The 21,176-nt window shown below is 60.2% G+C and overlaps 2 protein-coding genes across 2 annotated transcripts; both read right to left on the minus strand.

The window, feature by feature from the left end:
* Positions 1-3,950: 3,950 nt before the first annotated feature.
* On the minus strand, positions 3,951-13,135 carry TRAPPC1 (trafficking protein particle complex subunit 1). The gene is made up of 5 exons (XM_061443948.1): positions 13,021-13,135; positions 12,832-12,930; positions 11,304-11,374; positions 9,734-9,872; positions 3,951-4,079 (listed from the first exon to the last, which is right to left on the minus strand). Exons 2-5 carry the CDS (start codon positions 12,928-12,930, stop codon positions 3,951-3,953), a joined length of 438 nt encoding a protein of 145 aa, XP_061299932.1. The 5' UTR covers positions 13,021-13,135.
* Positions 13,136-19,251: 6,116 nt separating this feature from the next.
* On the minus strand, positions 19,252-20,912 carry LOC133264051 (zinc finger and BTB domain-containing protein 4-like). Its single transcript, XM_061443953.1, is given in 4 exon segments — positions 19,252-19,567; positions 19,569-20,316; positions 20,319-20,564; positions 20,624-20,912. Coding segments are annotated over 4 exon segments (1,599 nt in total).
* Positions 20,913-21,176: the final 264 nt, after the last annotated feature.

The raw sequence follows: 21,176 nt of genomic DNA on the forward strand, positions 1-21,176 counted from the left end.
TAGGGGGCAATGGGGCGGGGTTAGGGGGCAGTGGGAGGGGTTAGGGGGCAATGGGAGGGGTTAGGGGGCAATGGGAGGGGTTAGGGGGCAATGGGCGGGGTTAGGGGGCAATGGGAGGGCTTAGGGGGCAATGGGAGGAGTTAGGGGGCAGTGGGAGGGGTTAGGGGGCAATGGGCGGGGTTAGGGGGCAATGGGAGGGGTTAGGGGGCAATGGGGCGGGGTTAGGGGGCAACGGGGCGGGGTTAGGGGGCAATGGGGCGGGGTTAGGGGGCAATGGGAGGGGTTAGGGGGCAATGGGCAGGGTTAGGGGGCAACGGGGCGGGGTTAGGGGGCAATGGGAGGGGTTAGGGGGCAATGGGAGGGGTTAGGGGGCAATGGGAGGGGTTAGGGGGGCAATGGGGCGGGGTTAGGGGGCAGTGGGAGGGGTTAGGGGGCAATGGGCGAGGTCAGGGGGCAATGGGGCGGGGTTAGGGGGCAATGGGAGGGGTTAGGGGGCAATGGGAGGGGTTAGGGGGCAGTGGGAGGGGTTAGGGGGCAATGGGCGAGGTCAGGGGGCAATGGGGCGGGGTTAGGGGGCAATGGGAGGGGTTAGGGGGCAATGGGAGGGGTTAGGGGGCAATGGGCGGGGTTAGGGGGCAATGGGAGGGGTTAGGGGGCAATGGGAGGGGTTAGGGGGCAGTGGGAGGGGTTAGGGGGCAATGGGAGGGGTTAGGGGGCAATGGGAGGGGTTAGGGGGCAGTGGGAGGGGTTAGGGGGCAATGGGGAGGGGTTAGGGGGCAATGGGTGGGGTTAGGGGGCAATGGGAGGGGTTAGGGGGCAATGGGCGGGGTTAGGGGGCAATGGGCGGGGTTAGGGGGCAGTGGGAGGGGTTAGGGGGTAATAGGAGGGGTTAGGGGGCAATGGGAGGGGTTAGGGGGCAATGGGCGGGGTTAGGGGGCAATGGGCGGGGTTAGGGGGCAATGGGAGGGGTTAGGGGGCAATGGGGCGGGGTTAGGGGGCAATGGGAGGGGTTAGGGGGCAATGGGGCGGGGTTAGGGGCAATGGGTGGGGTTAGGGGGCAATGGGCGGGGTTAGGGGGCAATGGGAGGGGTTAGGGGGCAATGGGAGGGGTTAGGGGGCAATGGGGCGGGGTTAGGGGGCAATGGGCGGGGTTAGGGGGCAATGGGAGGGGTTAGGGGGCAATGGGCGGGGTTAGGGGGCAATGGGGCGGGGTTAGGGGGCAATGGGAGGGGTTAGGGGGCAATGGGCGGGGTTAGGGGGCAATGGGAGGGGTTAGGGGGCAATGGGAGGGGTTAGGGGGCAATGGGAGGGGTTAGGGGCAATGGGAGGGGTTAGGGGGCAATGGGAGGGGTTAGGGGGCAATGGGAGGGGTTAGGGGGCAATGGGAGGGGTTAGGGGGCAATGGGAGGGGTTAGGGGGCAATGGGAGGGGTTAGGGGGCAATGGGAGGGGTTAGGGGGCAATGGGAGGGGTTAGGGGGCAATGGGAGGGGTTAGGGGGCAATGGGAGGGGTTAGGGGGCAATGGGGCGGGGTTAGGGGGCAATGGGCGGGGTTAGGGGGCAATGGGAGGGGTTAGGGGGCAATGGGAGAGCTCCTCCTGCCCCATAGAGCCCTGAACACCCCCCCCACCCCCCCCATAGCATCCACAGAGAGCTGAGAACCAACGGGGCCTTTATTCCATGCGGGGTGGGTGCCCCATAGAGGGGGCAGGGTGCCCCATAGGGTGCCACTGTGACCCATAGAGTGCATTGTGCCCCATAGGGTGTCATTGTGCCCCATAGGGTGTCATGGTGCCCCATGGGGGGGTTTAGGGCACCCCATAGGAAGTCATGGTGCCCCATAGAGTGCATTGTGCCCCATAGGGTGTCATTGTGCCCCATGGGGGGGGTTCAGGGCACCCCATAGGAAGTCATGCTGCCCCATAGAGCGCCTTGGTGCCCCATAGAGCGCCATGCTGCCCCATAGAGTGCCATGGTTCCCTATAGGGTGCATCGTGCCCCATAGAGCTCCTCGGTGCCCCATAGAGCGCCGCAGTTCCCCATAGAGTGCCTTGCTGCCCCATAGAGTGCCATGGTTCCCTATAGGATGTATTGTGCCCCATAGGGTGCATCGTGCCCATAGAGTGCCATGGTTCCCCATAGGATGTATCGTGCCCCATAGAGCACCACGCTGCCCCACAGAGCTCCCCGGTGCCCCATAGAGCACCACGCTGCCCCATAGAGCACCACGCTGCCCCATAGAGCACCATGGTTCCCCATAGGGTGTATCGTGCCCCATAGAGCACCATGGTTCCCTATAGGATGTATTGTGCCCCATAGAGCACCATGGTTCCCCATAGGATGTATCGTGCCCCATAGAGCCCCGTGGTGCCCCATAGAGCGCCATGGTTCCCTATAGGATGTATCGTGCCCCATAGAGCTCCGTGGTGCCCCATAGAGCGCCATGGTTCTCTATAGGGTGTATCGTGCCCCATAGAGCACCATGGTTTCCCATAGGGTGTATCATGCCCCATAGAGCACCACGCTGCCCCACAGAGCCCCATGGTTCCCCATAGGGTGTATCGTGCCCCATAGAGCGCCATGGTTCCCTATAGGGTGTATCGTGCCCCACAGAGCACCACGCTGCCCCATAGAGCCCCATGGTTCCCCATAGGGTGTATCGTGCCCCACAGAGCACCACGCTGCCCCATAGAGCGCCATGGTTCCCTATAGGGTGTATCGTGCCCCATAGAGCACCATGGTTCCCTATAGGATGTATCGTGCCCCATAGTGTGCCATGGTTTCCCATAGGATGTATCGTGCCCCATAGAGCCCCGTGGTGCCCCATAGAGCGCCATGGTTCTCTATAGGGTGTATCGTGCCCCATAGAGCACCATGGTTCCCCATAGGATGTATCGTACCCCATAGAGCACCACGCTGCCCCATAGAGCCCCATGGTTCCCTATAGGGTGTATCGTGCCCCATAAAGCACCATGGTTTCCCATAGGGTGTATCGTGCCCCATAGAGCACCATGGTTCCCCATAGGATGTATCGTGCCCCATAGAGCACCACGCTGCCCCATAGAGCACCACGCTGCCCCACAGAGCACCACGCTGCCCCACAGAGCCCCATGGTTTCCCATAGGATGTATCGTGCCCCATAGAGCCCCGTGGTGCCCCATAGAGCGCCATGGTTCCCTATAGGGTGTATCGTGCCCCATAGAGCACCATGGTTCCCTATAGGGTGTATCGTGCCCCATAGAGCACCACGCTGCCCCATAGAGCGCCATGGTTCCCTATAGGGTGTATCGTGCCCCATAGAGCGCCATGGTTCCCTATAGGGTGTATCGTGCCCCACAGAGCACCACGCTGCCCCATAGAGCCCCATGGTTCCCCATAGGGTGTATCGTGCCCCACAGAGCACCACGCTGCCCCATAGAGTGCCATGGTTCCCTATAGGGTGTATCGTGCCCCATAGAGCACCATGGTTCCCTATAGGATGTATCGTGCCCCATAGCGTGCCATGGTTTCCCATAGGATGTATCGTGCCCCATAGAGCCCCGTGGTGCCCCATAGAGCGCCATGGTTCTCTATAGGGTGTATCGTGCCCCATAGAGCACCATGGTTCCCTATAGGGTGTATCGTGCCCCATAGAGCCCCATGGTTCCCTATAGGATGTATCGTGCCCCATAGAGCACCACGCTGCCCCATAGAGCACCACGCTGCCCCACAGAGCACCACGCTGCCCCATAGAGCACCACGCTGCCCCACAGAGCACCACGCTGCCCCACAGAGCCCCATGGTTTCCCATAGGATGTATCGTGCCCCATAGAGCCCCGTGGTGCCCCATAGAGCGCCATGGTTCCCTATAGGGTGTATCGTGCCCCATAGAGCACCACGCTGCCCCACAGAGCTCCCCGGTGCCCCATGGCTCTCGGCGGACCTCCGCGCCGGCAGGGGGCGCAGCGCGCGTCAGGCGGGCCGCGGCGCGAAGAAGGGCAGTGCCCGGATGAAGGCGTCCAGGCGCGCCCGGAAGAGCTCACTCTGCACCGGGGCGCGGGGGGGGCACAGCGGGTTCTTCGTAACGAGGTCCACGAAGAGCTGGGGGGGAAAGGGGGCAGCATCGGGACCCATAGGACCCATAGAGACCCATAGAGACCCATAGAGACCCATAGGGACCCATAGAGACCCATAGAGACCCATAGGGATACATAGGGACCCATAGAGACACATAGGGATACATAGGGATACATAGGGACCATAGGGACACATAGGGACCAATGGGACCCCCATAGAGCACATGGATTGACCCATAGAGGCCCATGGAATCCCCACCATAGCACCTATAGAGACCCCCCATAGCACCCATAGAACTCCCCATAGCACCCATAGAAACCCCATAGAAGCCACAGAGACCCCATAGGGACCCCATAGGGACCCCATAGCACCCATAGAAACCCCCATAGCACCCATAGAAACCCCATAGCACCCATAGAACCACCCATAGCACCCATAGAACCCCCCATAGCACCCATAGAGACCCCATAGAAGCCACAGAGACCCCATAGGGACCCCATAGCACCCATAGAAACCCCCATAGCACCCATAGAAACCCCATAGCACCCATAGAACCACCCATAGCACCCATGGACCCCCCCCCATAGCACCCACAGTGACCCCATAGCACCCATAGAACCCCCCATAGCACCCATAGAAACCCCCATAGCACCCATAGAAACCCCCATAGCACCCATAGAACTCCCCATAGCACCCATAGAAACCCCCATAGCACCCATAGAAACCCCATAGAACACACAGAGACCCCATAGGGACCCCATAGCACCCATAGAAACCACCATAGCACCCATAGAAACCCCATAGCACCCATAGAACCGCCCATAGCACCCATAGAACCCCCCATAGCACCCATAGAGACCCCATAGAACCCACAGAGACCCCATAGGGACCCCATAGCACCCACAGAAACCCCCATAGCACCCATAGAAACCCCATAGCACCCATAGAACCACCCATAGCACCCATAGAACCCCCCATAGCACCCATAGAGACCCCATAGAACCCACAGAGACCCCATAGGGACCCCATAGCACCCATAGAAACCCCCATAGCACCCATAGAAACCCCATAGCACCCATAGAACCACCCATAGCACCCATAGAACCCCCCATAGCACCCATAGAGACCCCATAGAACCCACAGAGACCCCATAGGGACCCCATAGCACCCATAGAAACCCCCATAGCACCCATAGAAACCCCATAGCACCCATAGAACCACCCATAGCACCCATGGACCCCCCCCCATAGCACCCACAGTGACCCCATAGCACCCATAGAACCCCCCATAGCACCCATAGAAACCCCATAGCACCCACAGAGACCCCATACCACCCATAGAACCCCCCATAGCACCCATAGAACCCCCCATAGCACCCATGGACCCCCCTCCATAGCACCCACAGACCACTCCATAGTACCCATAGAACACCCCATAGCACCCACAGAACCCCCCATAGCACCCATAGAAACCCCAGAGCACCCATAGAAACCCCAGAGCACCCACAGACTCATCCACAGCACCCACAGAACCCCCCATAGCACCCATGGACCCCCCCAGCACCCATAGAGACCCATAGAGACCCATAGGGACCCCATAAAGACCCCATAGAGACCAATGGGACCCCCATAGAGCACATGGACTGACCCATACAGGCCCATGGAACCCCCCCCAATAGCACCCACAGAGACCCCATAGCACCCATAGAACCCCCCATAGCACCCATAGAGACCCATAGGGACCCATAGAACTCCCCATAGCACCCATAGAACCCCCCATAGCACCCCCCATAGCACCCATAGAGACCCATAGGGACCCATAGAACCCCCCATAGCACCCATAGAGACCGCATAGCACCCACAGAGACCCCATAGCACCCATATAACCCCCCATAGCACCCATAGAACCGCCCATAGCACCCATAGAAAACCCATAGCACCTATAGAACCCCCCATAGCACTCATAGAACCCCCCCATAGCACCCACAGAGACCCCCATAGCACACACAGAGACCCCATAGCACCCACAGAAACCCCATAGCACCCATAGAACCCCCCATAGCACCCATAGAACCCCCCATAGCACCCACAGACCCCTCCATAGCACCCATAGACTCCTCCATAGCACCCATAGAACCCCCCATAACACCCACAGACCCCTCCATAGCACCCATAGACCCCCCCATAGCATGCATGGACCCCCCCCACAGCACCCATAGAACCCCCATAGCACCCACAGACCCCTCTATAGCACCCATAGACCACACCACAGCACCCACAGACCCCCCATAGCACCCATGGACCCCCCATAGCACCCATAGATGCCCCGCCAGCATCCATAGCCCCCCCCATAGCACCCACAGACCCCCTCATAGCACCCATGGACCACCCATAGCCCCCCCCATAGCACCCATACACCCCCCATAGCACCCATAGACCCCCCCATAGAACCCATAGACCCCCCCATAGCACCCATAGACCCCCCATAGCACCCATAGACCCCCCCATAGCACCCATAGACCCCCCATAGCACCCATAGACCCCCCATAGCATTTGGGGGTCACATTTGGGTGGGTTTTGGTGGCTTTTGGGTCCATTTGGGGCGGTTTTGGGTCCATTTGGGTGGTTCTGGGTCCGTTTAAGGTGGTTTTGGGTCTATTTAAGGTGGTTTTGGGTCTATTTAAGGTGGTTTTGGGTCTATTTAAGGCGGTTTTGGGTCCGTTTGGGTCGGTTTTGGGTCTATTTAAGGTGGTTTTGGGTCCATTTAAGTGGTTTTGGGTCTATTTAAGGTGGTTTTGGGTCTATTTAAGGTGGTTTTGGGTCCATTTAAGTGGTTTTGGGTCTATTTAAGGTGGTTTTGGGTCTATTTAAGGCGGTTTTGGGTGCATTTGAGGCGGTTTTGGGTCTATTTAAGGTGGTTTTGGGTCCATTTAAGTGGTTTTGGGTCTATTTAAGGTGGTTTTGGGTCTATTTAAGGCGGTTTTGGGTGCATTTGAGGCGGTTTTGGGTCTATTTAAGGTGGTTTTGGGTCTATTTAAGGTGGTTTTGGGTCCATTTGTGGCGGTTTTGGGTCTATTTAAGGTGGTTTTGGGTCAGTTTGGGTCGGTTTTGGGTCTGTTTGGGGTGGTTTTGGGTCCATTTAAGGTGGTTTTGGGTCCATTTGAGGTGGTTTTGGGTCAGTTTGGGTCGGTTTTGGGTCCATTTAAGGTGGTTTTGGGTCTATTTAAGGTGGTTTTGGGTCTGTTTTGGGTGGTTTTGGGTCCGTTTGGGTCGGTTTTGGGTCAGTTTAAGGCAGTTTTGGGCCCATTTTGGGTGGTTTTGGGTCAGTTTGGGGCGGTTTTGGGTCCGTTTGGGGTGGTTTTGGGTCTATTTAAGGTGGTTTTGGGTCCATTTGAGGCGGTTTTGGGTCAGTTTGGGTCGGTTTTGGGTCCATTTAAGGTGGTTTTGGGTCTATTTAAGGTGGTTTTGGGTCTGTTTTGGGTGGTTTTGGGTCCGTTTGGGTCGGTTTTGGGTCAGTTTAAGGCAGTTTTGGGCCCATTTTGTGTGGTTTTGGGTCAGTTTGGGGCGGTTTTGGGTCCGTATGGGTGGTTTTGGGTCCGTTTGAGGCGGTTTTGGGTCTATTTAAGGTGGTTTTGGGTCCGTTTGGGGCGGTTTTGGGTCTATTTAAGGCGGTTTTGGGTCCATTTGGGGCAGTTTTGGGTCCGTTTGGGTGGTTTTGGGTCTATTTAAGGCGGTTTTGGGTCCGTTTGGGGCAGTTTTGTGTCTATTTAAGGTGGTTTTGGGTCTATTTAAGGTGGTTTTGGGTCCGTTTTGGGTGGTTTTGGGTCCGTTTGGGTCGGTTTTGGGTCCATTTGAGCGGTTTTGGGCCCGTTTTTGGTGGGTCTGGGTCAGTTTGGGGCAGTTTTGGGTCCGTTTGAGGTGGTTTTGGGTCAGTTTGGGGCGGTTTTGGGTCTATTTAAGGCGGTTTTGGGTCCATTTGGGGCGGTTTTGGGTCCGTTTGGGGTGGTTTTGGGTCTATTTAAGGTGGTTTTGGGTCCGTTTGGGGCGGTTTTGGGTCCATTTGGGTGGTTTTGGGTCCATTTGAGGCGGTTTTGGGCCCGTTTTGGGTGGTTTTGGGTCAGTTTGAGGCAGTTTTGGGCCCGTTTTGGGTGGTTTTGGGTCGGTTTGGGTCGGTTTTGGGTCTATTTAAGGTGGTTTTGGGTCCATTTGAGGCGGTTTTGGGTCCGTTTGGGGCAGTTTTGGGTCTATTTAAGGCGGTTTTGGGTCTATTTGAGGCAGTTTTGGGTCCGTTTAAGGTGGTTTTGGGTCCATTTGAGGCGGTTTTGGGTCTATTTAAGGCGGTTTTGGGTCCATTTAAGGTGGTTTTGGGTCCATTTGAGGCGGTTTTGGGTCTATTTAAGGCAGTTTTGGGTCTATTTAAGGCGGTTTTGGGTCCATTTGAGGCGGTTTTGGGTCCATTTAAGGCAGTTTTGGGTCCATTTAAGGCGGTTTTGGGTCTATTTAAGGTGGTTTTGGGTCTATTTAAGGTGGTTTTGGGTCCATTTGAGGCGGTTTTGGGTCTATTTGAGGCGGTTTTGGGTCCATTTGAGGCGGTTTTGGGTCCATTTAAGGCAGTTTTGGGTTCATTTAAGGCGGTTTTGGGTCTATTTAAGGCGGTTTTGGGTCCATTTAAGGTGGTTTTGGGTCCGTTTGGGGCGGTTTTGGGTCCATTTAAGGCGGTTTTGGGTCCATTTAAGGCGGTTTTGGGTCCATTTAAGGCGGTTTTGGGTCCGTTTGGGGCGGTTTTGGGTCCATTTAAGGCGGTTTTGGGTCCATTTAAGGCAGTTTTGGGTCCATTTAAGGTGGTTTTGGGTCCATTTAAGGCGGTTTTGGGTCCATTTGAGGCGGTTTTGGGTCCATTTAAGGTGGTTTTGGGTCCATTTAAGGCGGTTTTGGGTCCATTTAAGGTGGTTTTGGGTCTATTTAAGGCGGTTTTGGGTCCGTTTGGGGCGGTTTTGGGTCTATTTAAGGCGGTTTTGGGTCCATTTAAGGTGGTTTTGGGTCCATTTGAGGCAGTTTTGGGTCCATTTAAGGCGGTTTTGGGTCCATTTGAGGCAGTTTTGGGTCCATTTAAGGCAGTTTTGGGTCCGTTTGAGGCGGTTTTGGGTCCATTTAAGGCGGTTTTGGGTCCATTTAAGGCGGTTTTGGGTCCGTTTGGGGCGGTTTTGGGTCCATTTAAGGCGGTTTTGGGTCCATTTAAGGCAGTTTTGGGTCCATATAAGGCGGTTTTGGGTCCATTTGATGCAGTTTTGGGTCTATTTAAGGCGGTTTTGGGTCCATATAAGGCGGTTTTGGGTCTATTTAAGGCGGTTTTGGGTCCATTTAAGGCGGTTTTGGGTCCATTTAAGGCGGTTTTGGGTCCATTTAAGGCAGTTTTGGGTCCATTTAAGGCAGTTTTGGGTCCATTTAAGGCGGTTCTGGGTCTATTTGAGGCGGTTTTGGGTCCATTTGACGCAGTTTTGGGTCTATTTAAGGCGGTTTTGGGTCCATTTAAGGCGGTTTTGGGTCTATTTAAGGCGGTTTTGGGTCCATTTAAGGCGGTTTTGGGTCCATTTGAGGCGGTTTTGGGTCCATTTAAGGTGGTTTTGGGTCTATTTAAGGCGGTTTTGGGTCCATTTGAGGCAGTTTTGGGTCACTCACGTTGCTGTAGATGTGCTGCAGGGCCTCGCGGGCGCTGCTCACGCCCAGGTCCGTGTTGAGCACGAGGCGCAGCCCGCTCGGGGTCTCGTAGTAATGGAGCCGGTAGCGGGAGGTGTGGAAGGACAGGAACCCGTCCCGCCTGCGCGCTCAGGCTCATAGCGACCCACAGGGACACACAGAGACCCATAGAGACCCATAGAGACCCATAGAGACCCCATAGAGACCCCATAGAGACCCATAGAGACCCATAGAGACCCATAGAGACCCCATAGAGACCCATAGAGACCCCATAGAGACCCACAGAGACCCCATAGGGACCCACACAGACCCATAGAGACCCATAGAGACCCATAGAGACCCCATAGAGACCCACAGAGACCCCATAGGGACCCACAGAGACCCATAGAGACCCATAGAGACCCCATAGAGACCCATAGCAACCCACAGAGACCCATAAAGACCCCATAGAGACCCACAGAGACCCACAGAGACCCCATAGAGACCCATAGAGACCCCATAGAGACCCATAGCGACCCATAGCGACCCATAGAGACCCCATAGAGACCCACAGAGACCCACAGGGACCCATAGAGACCCACAGAGACCCATAGGGACCCATAAAGACCTATAGGGACCCCATAGAGACCCATAGAGACCCCACAGAGACCCATAGGGACCCCATAGAGACCCACACAGACCCATAGCGACCCATAGTAACCCACAAGGACCCCAGAGACCCACAGAGACCCCACAGAGACCCATAGGGACCCCATAGAGACCCATAGCAACCCACAGAGACCCATAGAGACCCACAGAGACCCCATAGAGACCCATAGCAACCCATAGCAACCCACAGGGACCCAGAGAGACCCATAGCGACCCATAGAGACCCACAGAGACCCATAGAGACCCATAGAGACCCCACAGAGACCCACAGAGACCCATAGGGACCCCATAGAGACCCCATGGCCACCCAGAGACACCCCACAGAGAGCCATAGGGACCCTATAGAGAGCCCATGGAGACCCCATACACACCATAGGGACCCACAGAGACCCCACAGAGACCCACAAAGACCCCATAGGGACCCCACAGAGATCTATAGAGAAGCCACAGAGATCCGCAGAGACCCCATACACACCATAGGGACCCACAGAGACCTCACAGAGACCCATAGCGACCCACAGAGACCCCATAGGGACCCCACAGAGACCCCATAGAGACCCCATACACACCATAGGGACCCCACAGAGACCCCATAGGGACCCCATAGAGACCCACAGAGACCCCATAGCGACCCACAGAGACCCCATAGGGACCCACACACCCTACAGAGACCCATGAAGATCCACAGCAACCCCATAGAGACCCATAGAGACCCCATAGGGACCCCACAGCAACCCCATAGAGACCCATAGAGACCCACAGCGACCCCATAGAGACCTCCATTACCCCAGGTCTTTCCCCCCCACATCTCACCCCTGGGGCTCCCCCATCGGGGTCTATGGGGTGCCTGCAGTACCTCGGGACCCCCAAGAGCTATGGGGCAGCCCCTACACCAAGAGGATACATGTCCGTGGGGCTCATCTTGCTCACGAAGGAGCGGAGGGAGAAAAGCATCCCGAACATGAGCTTGAATTCCTGGGGTGTGGATGTGGGGTGTGGGATGTGGGGTGTGGGATGTGGGGTGTGGGATGTGGGGTGTGGGATATGGGGTGTGGGATGTGGGGTGTGGGATGTGGGGTGTGGGATGTGGGGTGTGGGATATGGGGTGTGGGATGTGGGGTGTGGGATGTGGGGTTTTGGAGGCCATGATGAGCCCCAATAGCCGGTCTCCACCCCCCAAACCCCCCTTTAAACCCCATTACCCACACATCCCCCCCCATAACCCCCCTCCAGCCCCACACATCCCCCCCATAACCCCCCTCCAGCCCCACACATCCCCCCCATAACCCCCCTCCAGCCCCACACATCCCCCCCATAACCCCCCTCCAGCCCCACACATCCCCCCCCATAACCCCCCTCCAGCCCCACACATCCCCCCCATAACCCCCCTCCAGCCCCACACATCGCCCCCCATAACCCCCCTCCAGCCCCACACATCCCCCCCATAACCCCCCTCCAGCCCCACACATCCCCCCCATAACCCCCCTCCAGCCCCACACATCCCCCCCATAACCCCCCTCCAGCCCCACACATCCCCCCCATAACCCCCCTCCAGCCCCACACATCCCCCCCATAACCCCCCTCCAGCCCCACACATCCCCCCCATAACCCCCCTCCAGCCCCACACATCCCCCCCATAACCCCCCTCCAGCCCCACACATCCCCCCCATAACCCCCATCCAGCCCCACACATCCCCCCCCATAACCCCCCTCCAGCCCCACACATCCCCCCCCATAACCCCCCTCCAGCCCCACACATCCCCCCCCCATAACCCCCCTCCAGCCCCACACATCCCCCCCCCATAACCCCCCTCCAGCCCCACACATCCCCCCCATAACCCCCCTCCAGCCCCACACATCCCCCCCCCATAACCCCCCTCCAGCCCCACACATCCCCCCATAACCCCCCTCCAGCCCCCCCCATAACCCCCCTCCAGCCCCACACATCCCCCCCATAACCCCCCTCCAGCCCCCCCCATAACCCCCCTCCAGCCCCACACATCCTCCCCATAACCCCCCTCCAGCCCCACACATCCCCCCATAACCCCCCTCCAGCCCCCCCCATAACCCCCCTCCAGCCCCACACATCGCCCCCATAACCCCCCTCCAGCCCCCCCCATAACCCCCCTCCAGCCCCACACATCCCCCCCATAACCCCCCTCCAGCCCCACACATCCCCCCCCATAACCCCCCTCCAGCCCCACACATCCCCCCCATAACCCCCCTCCAGCCCCCCCCATAACCCCCCTCCAGCCCCACACATCCCCCCCATAACCCCCCTCCAGCCCCACACACCCCCCCCATAACCCCCCTCCAGCCCCCCCCATAACCCCCCTCCAGCCCCACACATCCCCCCCATAACCCCCCTCCAGCCCCACACATCCCCCCCCATAACCCCCCTCCAGCCCCACACATCGCCCCCCATCTCCCACCTCCTCCTTGGGGATCCCGGCCTGCCGCCGCCGGTGCCATTCACTGTAGTGCAGGCACGTCCCGCTCCGGTCGAAGATGTACAGGTTGTGAATGGTCATCTGGGGGGGGGGGGGGTGAGACCGGACCCCATAGCGCGCCCCATAGCGCGCCCCATAGCGCGCCCCATAGCGCGCCCCATAGGCCCTCACCTCAGGCCGCCGCCGCTTCCGCCCTCATCCAAGATGGCGGCCGCGGCAGGAAGGGCGTGACCATGGCAACGGAGGGGGGCGTGGCCACGGCGGTGCAGGGGGCGTGGTTATGTGAACGGAGGGGCGTGGTCACGGTGACGCAAGGGGCGTGGTTATGGCAACGGAGGGGGCGTGGCCACGGCGACGCAAGGGGCGTGGTCAATGCGGGGTCACAGCGCCCCATAGACCCGCAGGTCAGCACCCACAGCCCCCCATAGACCCACAGCGCCCCATAGACCCACTGCGCCCCATAGACCCACAGGTCAGCACCCACAGCCCCCATAGACCCACAGCGCCCATAGACCCACAGGTCAGCCCCCACAGCCCCCCATAGACCCACTGCGCCCCATAGACCCACAGGTCAGCACCCACAGCCCCCATAGACCCACAGCCCCCCATAGACCCACTGCGCCCCATAGACCCACAGGTCAGCCCCCACAGCCCCCATAGACCCACAGCCCCCATAGACCCACAGCCCCCCATAGACCCACTGCGCCCCATAGACCCACAGGTCAGCACCCACAGCCCCCCATAGACCCACTGTGCCCCATAGACTCACAGCCCCCCATGGACCCACAGGTCAGCACCCACAGCCCCCCATAGACCCACAGCGCCCCATAGACCCACAGGTCAGCACCCACAGCCCCCATAGACCCACAGCGCCCATAGACCCACAGGTCAGCCCCCACAGCCCCCATAGACCCACAGCCCCCATAGACCCACAGCCCCCCATAGACCCACTGCGCCCCATAGACCCAGAGGTCAGCACCCACAGCCCCCATAGACCCACAGCCCCCCATAGACCCACTGCGCCCCATAGACTCACAGCCCCCCATGGACCCACAGGTCAGCACCCACAGCGCCCATAGACCCACAGCCCCCATAGACCCACAGCGCCCCATAGACCCACAGCCCCCATAGACCCACAGGTCAGCACCCACAGCGCCCATAGACCCACAGCCCCCATAGACCCACAGCGCCCCATAGACCCACAGCCCCCATAGACCCACAGGTCAGCACCCACAGCGCCCATAGACCCACAGCCCCCATAGACCCACAGGTCAGCACCCACAGCCCCCATAGACCCACAGCGCCCATAGACCCACAGCGCCCCATAGACTCACAGCCCCCATAGACTCACAGCCCCCCATAGACCCACAGGTCAGCACCCACAGCCCCCATAGACCCACAGCGCCCCATAGACCCACAGGTGAGCACCCACAGCCCCCCATAGACCCACTGCGCCCCATAGACTCACAGCCCCCCATGGACCCACAGGTCAGCACCCACAGCCCCCATAGACCCACAGCGCCCCATAGACTCACAGCCCCCCATGGACCCACAGGTCAGCACCCACAGCCCCCATAGACCCACTGCGCCCCATAGACTCACAGCCCCCCATGGACCCACAGGTCAGCACCCACAGCCCCCCATGGACCCACAGTGCCCATAGACCCACAGGTCAGCACCCACAGCCCCCCATAGACCCACTGCGCCCCATAGACTCACAGCCCCCCATAGACCCACAGGTCAGCACCCACAGCCCCCATAGACCCACAGCCCCCATAGACCCACAGGTCAGCACCCACAGCCCCCATAGACCCACAGCCCCCATAGACCCACAGCGCCCCATAGACCCACAGCCCCCATAGACCCACAGGTCAGCACCCACAGCCCCCATAGACCCACAGCCCCCCATAGACTCAGCCCCCCATAGACCCACAGCGCCCCATAGACTCACAGCCCCCCATAGACCCACAGGTCAGCACCCACAGCCCCCATAGACCCACAGCCCCCCATAGACCCACAGGTCAGCACCCACAGCCCCCATAGACCCACAGCCCCCCATAGACCCACAGCCCCCATAGACCCACAGGGCAGCACCCACAGCCCCCCATAGACCCACAGCCCCCCATAGACCCACAGGTCAGCACCCACAGCCCCCCATAGCCCCCCATGAGCCCCCACGTCTATGTCCTCCCGTACCCCCCATATCCCCATAGCCCCCAATGTCACACATAGCTCCCCATATCTCCCATTGCCCCCCATAGCCCCCATAGACACCCACAGCCCCACGTCCTCATACCCCCCATACCCCCCATGTCCCCCATAGCCCCCCATGTCCCCATAGCCCCCCATAGCTCCCAGTGTCACACATAGGCCCCATAGCCCCCATAGCCCCCCCATGTCCCCTATATCCCCATTGCCCCCCATAGCCCCCATAGACACCCATAGCCCCACGTCCTCATACCTCCCCCTTGTCCCCATAGCCCCCATGTCCCCCCTATACCCCCATGTCCCCAATAGCACCCATAGCTCCCAGTGTCACACATAGCGCCCCATAGCCCCCATAGCCCCCCATGTCCCCATACCCCCCATGTCCCCCATAGCCCCCATGTCCCCCCGATATCCCCATATCCCCATAGGCCCCCATGTCCCCATAGCACCCCATAGCTCCCAGTGTCCACACATAGCGCCCCATATCCCACATAGCCCCCATGTCCCCTATATCCCCATGTCCCCCCTCTATCCCCATGTCCCCATAGCCCCCCATGTCCCCCCTATATCCCCATGTCCCCCATGTCCCCCCTATATCCCCATAGCCCCCATGTCCCCCCTATATCCCCATTTCCCCCCATGTTCCCCCTATATCCCCATGTTTCCAATAGCCCCCATATCCCCCATAGCCCCCCATGTCCCCCATAGGCCCCCATGTCCCCCATAGGCCCCCATGTCCCCCCATACCCCCATGTCCCCCCCATACCCCTATGTTCCCCATACCCCCCCCACATCCCCATACCCCCCAGTCCCCTATATCCCCGTTTCCCCCCATGTCCCCCTATATCCCCATTTCCCCCCATGTTCCCCTATATCCCATGTTTCCAATAGCCCCCATATCCCCCATAGCCCCCCATGTCCCCATACCCCCATGTCCCCTATATCCCCATGTCCCCATACCCCCCCACATCCCCATACCCCATGTCCCCCTATATCCCCATGTCCCCATACCCCCCCACATCCCCATTCCCCCCATGTCCCCCTATATCCCCATACCCCCACGTCTCCCCATAGCACCCCACGTTCCCCATAGCGCCCCATATGCAGCTCAGCTCTAAGGTGTTTATTGATGCAGATAAATAGTGGACATTCGGCACCGCCACCGCTATGGGGCGCCCCACACCCCTGGGGGACCCCTCGCCATGGGGCACCCGATGGGGGCGTCCCTGATTGAAGCCACCCCATGGCGACATCCCATTGGTTGCATCTCCATTGAGGCCATCCCATTGGTTACATCTCCATTGGGGCCTTCCATTGGTTGCATCTCCATTGAGGCCACCCCATTGGTTGCATCTCCATTGAGGCCACCCCATTGGTTGCATCTCCATTGAGGCCACCCCATTGGTGCCACCCCATTGGTTTACGTCTCCATTGAGGCCACCCCATTGGGGCCACCCCATTGGACGTCCCCATTGAGGCCACCCCATTGGTTGCGTCTCCATTGAGGCCACCCCATTGGACGTCCCCATTGAGGCCACCCCATTGGTTACATCTCCATGAGGCCATCTCCATTGGTGCCACCCCATTGGTGGCATCTCCATTGGTTACATCTCCATTGAGGTCACCCCATTGAGGCCACCCCATTGGTTACAGACCCATTGGTGCCACCCCATTGGTGGCATCTCCATTGGTTGCGTCTCCATTGGTGACACCCCATTGGTTGCATCTCCATTGAGGCCACCCCATTGGTCGCATCTCCATTGGTTACGTCTCCGTTGGTGACATCCCATTGGTTACATCTCCATTGGGGCCACCCCATTGGACGTCCCCATTGAGGCCACCCCATTGGTTACGTCTCCATTGAGGCCACCCCATTGGTTGCATCTCCATTGGTTGCGTCTCCATTGGTGCCACCCATTGGTTACATCTCCATTGAGGCCACCCCATTGGAGCCACCCCATTGGTTACATCTCCATTGGGGCCACCCCATTGGTTACATATCCACTAGGGCCACCCCATTGGTTACATCTCCATTGAGGCCACCCCATTGGTTACGTGTCCATTGAGGCCAACCCATTGGTTACATCTCCATTGAGGCCACCCCATTGGTTACGTGTCATTGAGGCCACCCCATTGGTTACATCTCCATTGAGGCCACCCATTGGTTACGTTCCCATTGAGGCCACCCCATTGGTTACATCTCCATTGAGGCCACCCCATTGGTTACATCTCCATTGAGGCCACCCCATTGGTTACATCCCCATTGAGGTCACCCCATTGGTTACATCTCCATTGAGGCCACCCCATTGGTTACATCCCCATTGAGGTCACCCCATTGGTTACATCTCCATTGAGGTCACCCCATTGGTTACATCCCCATTGAGGTCACCCCATTGGTTACATCCCCATTGAGGCCACCCCATTGGTTACGTGTCCATTGAGGCCACCCCATTGGTTACGTGTCCATTGAGGCCACCCCATTGGTTACATCTCCATTGGTGCCACCCCATTGGTTACATCTCCATTGAGGTCACCCCATTGGTTACATCCCCATTGAGGCCACCCCATTGGTTACGTGTCCATTGAGGCCACCCCATTGGTTACATCTCCATTGGTGCCACCCCATTGGTTACGTGTCCATTGAGGCCACCCCATTGGTTACGTCTCCATTGAGGCCACCCCATTGGTTACATCTCCATTGAGGCCACCCCATTGGTTACGTGTCCATTGAGGTCACCCCATTGGTTTACATCTCCATTGAGGCCACCCCATTGTTACGTGTCCATTGAGGTCACCCATTGGTTACATCTCCATTGAGGCCACCCCATTGGTTACGTGTCCATTGAGGTCACCCCATTGGTTACATCCCCATTGAGGTCACCCATTGGTGCCCACCCCATTGGTTACGTGTCCATTGAGGTCTTCCCATTGGTTACATCTCCATTGGTGCCACCCCATTGGTTACATCTCCATTGAGGTCACCCATTGGTTACGTGTCCATTGAGGTCACCCCATTGGGGCCGCCCCATTGGACGATCCCATTGAGACCTCCCCATTGCCCCCCCGCTCTAGCGCCCCCTGCTGGCCGGGCGGTCCCCCATTGGTTGAGTCTTTTAGGGGTGGGGCTTCGCTGCTGGGGGGGGGGGCGGGGCCAAGGCGGGGGGGGGGGCGTGGTCAAGACAAAGGAGGCGGAGCCAGTGCGGAAGGGGAGGGGAGGGCGTGGCCAATAGGAAGGAGTGGAGCCAATGGGGGAGAGGGGCGTGGCTAAAGGAGGGGAAGGAGGCGTGGCCAATAGAAAGGGGGCGTGGCTAAAGGGGGAAGGGGGCGGGGCCGGTCAGTAGCAAATGCGGCCATCAAAGTGCAAAGGGAGGGGGGTGGGGGGGTGGGTGTGAAGGGGGCGGGGCTTGGACAAGACCCTCCCCCCTCCCTCCCCCCCCCCGTGCAAGCCCCATTCATTGCAATGGGGGGGGGGGGGGCGGGGCGGGGGGGCGGGGCTAAGCCCCCCTCCCCCCCATAGGAAGACATGAGGCCTCGCATGCCCCTTGGGGGAGGGGTGGAATGTGGCTGCCATAAGGTGCTATAGGGGGAGGGGCCTAAAGTGGGGGGGGGGAGGGGGTGGGGCAATAGTGGGGGGGGTCCCTTATTCCCCCCTTCCCCCCCCCCATCTATGGGGCAGGACCCTTTGTTATGGGGCAAGGAACCCCCTCATATGCTATGGGGCCCCCTCGTCTCCTATGGGGCCCCCACAATTCTACGGCGTGTCCCCCCCCCCGCCCTTGTTTATGGGCAGGACCCTTCTCTATGGGGCCAGACCCCCAACTCACCCTCAAGGGCCCCCCATTTCCTATGGGTCCCCCCCCCTCTTCATTCTACGGGCTCCCCCCCACCCCCGTCTATGGGGCAGGGCGCTCCCCTCCTCCCCCCCCCTCCCCCACTGGCGGGGAAAGTGAAAGTGTGGGGCGGGAGGGGGGGGGGGGGGGGTTGGGGTCCTCCCTGCCCCCCGCCTCAGCAGAGCCAATGGCTGATCCTGGACGGGGTAAACCCCGCCCACGGCGGGGGGGGGTGACGTCAGCGCCGCGTCACCCCTCGCCCGGGGTTCCCCCGTCCGCCTGTTGTCACCCGCCGCTTCCTCGTCACCCGCCGCCTCTTTGTCACCCGGCGCCTCCTCGCCCCCCTCCGCACCCCCTGCCCCTTCTATGGGGCCGCCGCCGCCCCCTCCTGCCCCCCAACACCCCCTTCTTCCGCCTGTAGCTCCGCCTGATGCCTCTTGAGGTGCCGGCTGAGCGCCGCCGCCGTCCTGCACACCTTCACGCAGCGGCTACAGGCGAAGCGCAGGGCCGGACGCCGCCCCACACGCGCCGCTGGGGCCGGGGTCCCCCCTTGGTCCCCCCCGGGCTCCGCGTGGCCCCGCTGGTGCCGCCGCAGCTTCCGCAGCGCCGCGAAGCTCTTCCCGCACACCCCGCACGGGTGTTGCCCACCCCCGGCGCCACGCGGCGGGGTTCACCCCATCGCCGGCCCCCGCCTTCCGCTTGGCTTTGGGGCTGTAGCCCCACAACCGCTCCTCGGCGTCGCCGTCGCCGCCTGTCGCCGGCGGGTGCAGGTGGCTCTCGGCGATGCTCCGCTTGACAACGGCCTCCTGGCCGATGCGCACGGTGATCTGGCAACAGCCCCCCCAGCGGCCCCGAGCACGCGGTTTGGCCACGTACGTCATGGTCCGGCTGTCGCCCGGCGGCGGTTGCGGCGGCGGCGCCGGCGTCACCGTCACCGCCGCCGCCTGTTGCGCCTCGACGTACTCCTTGAGCACTTGCTTCTTGATGGGCGGCACGGCGGCGCTGTTGCGTACGATGACCGAAGGCGACGGCCCGTAGGCGATGACGGAGGCGGGCGCCGGGGCCGGCGCCGGGGCCGGCGGCGGCACGAGGAAGCCTTCCTGGTTGTAGGTCTTGTAGGGCCGCTTGTGGGCCCGCATGGGGAGCAGGCGGTAGAGCTTCAAGGCGTCCACCTTGGGCCGGTAGCCGCCGTTGGGCGTCTTCTCGGAGGAGATCAAGGCCGGGTTGATGCCGTGCGAGGTCTTCTGGTGGGTCTTGAGGTTGTAGTAGGTGACGAAGGTGTCCCAGCAGAAGACGCATTGGTACCGGCGCTCGCCCGTGTGCCAAACCTCGTGCTTGGTGCGGTACTCGGCCAAGGCGAAGACCTTGTCGCAGTAACGGCAGGGGTAGGTGCGGCGCCACGAGTGGACGTTGGCGTGGCGCTTCAGCTCGACAGGGTCATGTAGGAGCGGTGGCAGGTGCCGCACACGTAGACCAAGTGGCCGTCGACCACCTTGACCACGGCGTCTTGCTCCGGGGCCAGCTCCAACGCGCGGTGCCGCAGCAAAGGGCTTTCTTGCCCGGTTTGGGGGGGGTGCTCGTGGTGGTGGTGGTGGTGGTGGTGGGAGCGGGCATCGGGGTGGGGGGGGTATCGGTGGTTGGAGTAGGGTTGTCCGCGGTGGAGCCGTCGGTGGGCATCTTGGGGGCGTTGGGGGCATCCATGGGGCTGTTGGCCACCGTCGTCATGGCGCTGCTACCCAGTAGGGTGTTGGTGCTGTTGGCCGGCACGGTGGTGTTGTTGGCCTTCATGGTGTCGGTGGGGGCCATGGTGCTGTTGACCACCATGGTGCCGTTGGCGGTGCCCATGGGGCTGTTGACCTTCATGGTGTCGGTGGTGGCCATGGTGCTGTTGACCACCATGGTGTTGGTGGTGGCCATGGTGCTGTTGACCTTCATGGTGTCGGTGGTGGCCATGCTGCTGTTGACCTTCACGGCGTCGGTGGTGGCCATGGTGCTGTTGACCACCATGGTGTTGGTGGTGGCCATGGTGCTGTGACCACCATGGTGCCATTGGCAGAGCCCAAGGGGCTGTTGACCTTCATGGTGTTGGTGGTGGCCATGGTGCTGTTGACCTTCATGGTGTTGGCACTATTGCTCATGGTGGTGGTGTCCATGGTGCTATTGCTCATGACGCGGAGTCCATGGAGCTCTTGACCACGACGGTGCCGTTGCCCACCATGGTCCTATGGGTACTGTCTGGGTGCTACTGCCCACCATGGCGCCATTGGTGATGGCCATGGTGCTGTTGGC

Source organism: Pezoporus flaviventris, unplaced genomic scaffold, assembly GCF_033815535.1.
Source record: "Pezoporus flaviventris isolate CSIRO_AGI_PZ_B2104156 unplaced genomic scaffold, CSIRO_AGI_Pfla_v1 ptg000578l, whole genome shotgun sequence".
NCBI classification, from domain to species: domain Eukaryota; kingdom Metazoa; phylum Chordata; class Aves; order Psittaciformes; family Psittacidae; genus Pezoporus; species Pezoporus flaviventris.